Source organism: Nicotiana tomentosiformis, chromosome 7, assembly GCF_000390325.3.
Source record: "Nicotiana tomentosiformis chromosome 7, ASM39032v3, whole genome shotgun sequence".
NCBI classification, from domain to species: Eukaryota; Viridiplantae; Streptophyta; class Magnoliopsida; order Solanales; family Solanaceae; genus Nicotiana; species Nicotiana tomentosiformis.
The window spans coordinates 68,584,162-68,586,155 of NC_090818.1; the positions used below are offsets into that span (position 1 = coordinate 68,584,162).

Consider the following 1,994-nt stretch of genomic DNA (forward strand, 5'->3'; position numbering starts at 1 on the left):
ATTATATCTCATGCTTCCACTGTAAAACTATGGTTGTGAAATGTATTATTTTGGAGACTTATAAATGAAGTAACTAATAGTGATGGAACTAGTATTGTTCACGAGCCCTCGTGGTATTAATTTATGAAGTTTATATTCTATTTATTTATGGGTGAGTTGGGTAGAAGGAAATCCAGCAGGCCTGCTCGGCCGGGTTACCTCGATTGAGAGCCGGTCGCGCTCCCCGAAGTCGGAGCGTGACAAACTTGGTATCAGAGCCTATGTTTTTAAGATGTCCTAGGATGTCTTGGAGCCGTGTCTAGTAGAGTCCTTTTTATCGGTATGTTGTCGACCACATCTATAATGAGGAGGCTACTTGGACACTTAGGAATAATACCTGTATTTGATGTTCTCAATCATGTGATAAAGCTGATTGTAAGATTGTTCCTCCTTTAACTCGTGATTTACTCTAACTTACAGTACATGGCACCTAGGAAGAAGGTAAAAACTGGCCAAGGATTCAATGTCGCCCCAGGAGTGGAAGTTGATTCGATATATGATGATGCGGGTGAGCACTCGAGGGGTGATGATATTCCCCCAATTACTACTCCACCTGAATCTACTATTCCTGCTCAGACTGCACCAGTTCCTACACATACTAAGGGTTCAACGGTCCCTCTAACTGATATTCTAGTTCCACCTCCAGCTCCAGCTTCTGGTCCCGCTGTTTCTGATGGGGATCTTAGGGGGGCCATACAGATGTTGGCTCAGATAGTGGCCTCCCAGGCCCAGAGATCAAATGTTGCACCTACTTCTTCTAGTCAACCAGGGGATTCCTCTAGTTCCAGGGTGAACAGGTTTCTCCAGTTGGATCCTCCAGTGTTCACAGGTACTGCTCTTGAAGAGGACCCCCATGACTTCATTGATGATATGCACAAGAATCTTTGAGTTACGCGTGCTACTAAGACGGACGGAGTGGAGTTGGCCTCCTACAGCTTGAAAGGGGTGGCCTATTCTTGGTTTGAGATGTGGGAGGAGTCCCGTGAGGAGGGGAGCCCTCCGGTGAGGTGGAGTGAGTTCACTGATGGTTTTATGGATCATTTCTTGCCTACCGAGACTAAGGAAGCCCATGCCGCTGATTTTGAGAGCCTGAAGCAGGCTAGCATAAATGTGTGGGAGTACCATATGGAATTTGCATGCTTGTCCAAGTATGCTATTCATATGTTGCCTATTATGGAAGCTAGAGTGAGCCGATTTGTGCAGGGCCTTAGCCCATTGGTTATTAATGAGGCTGCTATGATTGCCTTGAATTGTAATATGAACTATGGGAAGATGGTGGCATTTGGTCAAGCTACAGAGGATTGTAAACTGAAAAATAGAAGGGAGCGTAAGGGTAGAAGCAAGGCTTGGACCGCGGGCAACTTGGGTGGTTCTTCTGGTGCTGGTAGGTCGGCATTTAGGGGACGGTCGTCGGGGCCATCTCAGTCATTCGCTCAGTCTTCGATGAGTGCACCACCATCTGGCCCCAGCCAAGGCAACAGGGCACCCCACCAGCATGGTCGGCATGGAGGGAGATTCCAGCAACAGCGGAGGCCCCATGCCCTAAGTGTGGGAGCATGCACGTTTGGGGTATACTTCATAGACCTACGTATATGCTACGGGTGCAGTGTGAGGGGTCACATTCAGAGGGATTGCCGCTCGTCCCGCCGGATCATGGGCAGAGGTGTGGCGTAGCCAGCTAGCTCTGCAGCTACTACATCCACAACACCTCCTCCAACTCGAGGCACCCCAGCACTCGCAGGGCGTGGTGCAGCTAGAGGTGATGCACAGAGTTCGGAAGGACCCAATAGATTTTATGCTATGCGGAGGCGTCAGGATTCAGAGGCTTCTCCAGATATTTTCACAGGTATATTGACTGTCCAATCCCATGATGTATATGCTCTTATTGATCCTGGTTCCACTTTGTCATATGTCACTCCATATGTTGCTATGGAATTTGGGATAGAACCGGAACA

The 1,994-nt window shown here is 48.3% G+C and overlaps 1 protein-coding gene across 1 annotated transcript; it reads left to right on the plus strand.

Annotated features, from left to right (window-relative positions):
• The first annotated feature begins 1,005 nt into the window (after positions 1–1,005).
• On the plus strand, positions 1,006–1,713 carry LOC138895744 (uncharacterized). Its single transcript, XM_070180469.1, has one exon. The coding sequence runs from the start codon at positions 1,006–1,008 to the stop codon at positions 1,711–1,713; it is 708 nt and encodes a 235-aa protein (XP_070036570.1).
• The last annotated feature ends 281 nt before the right edge of the window (positions 1,714–1,994 follow it).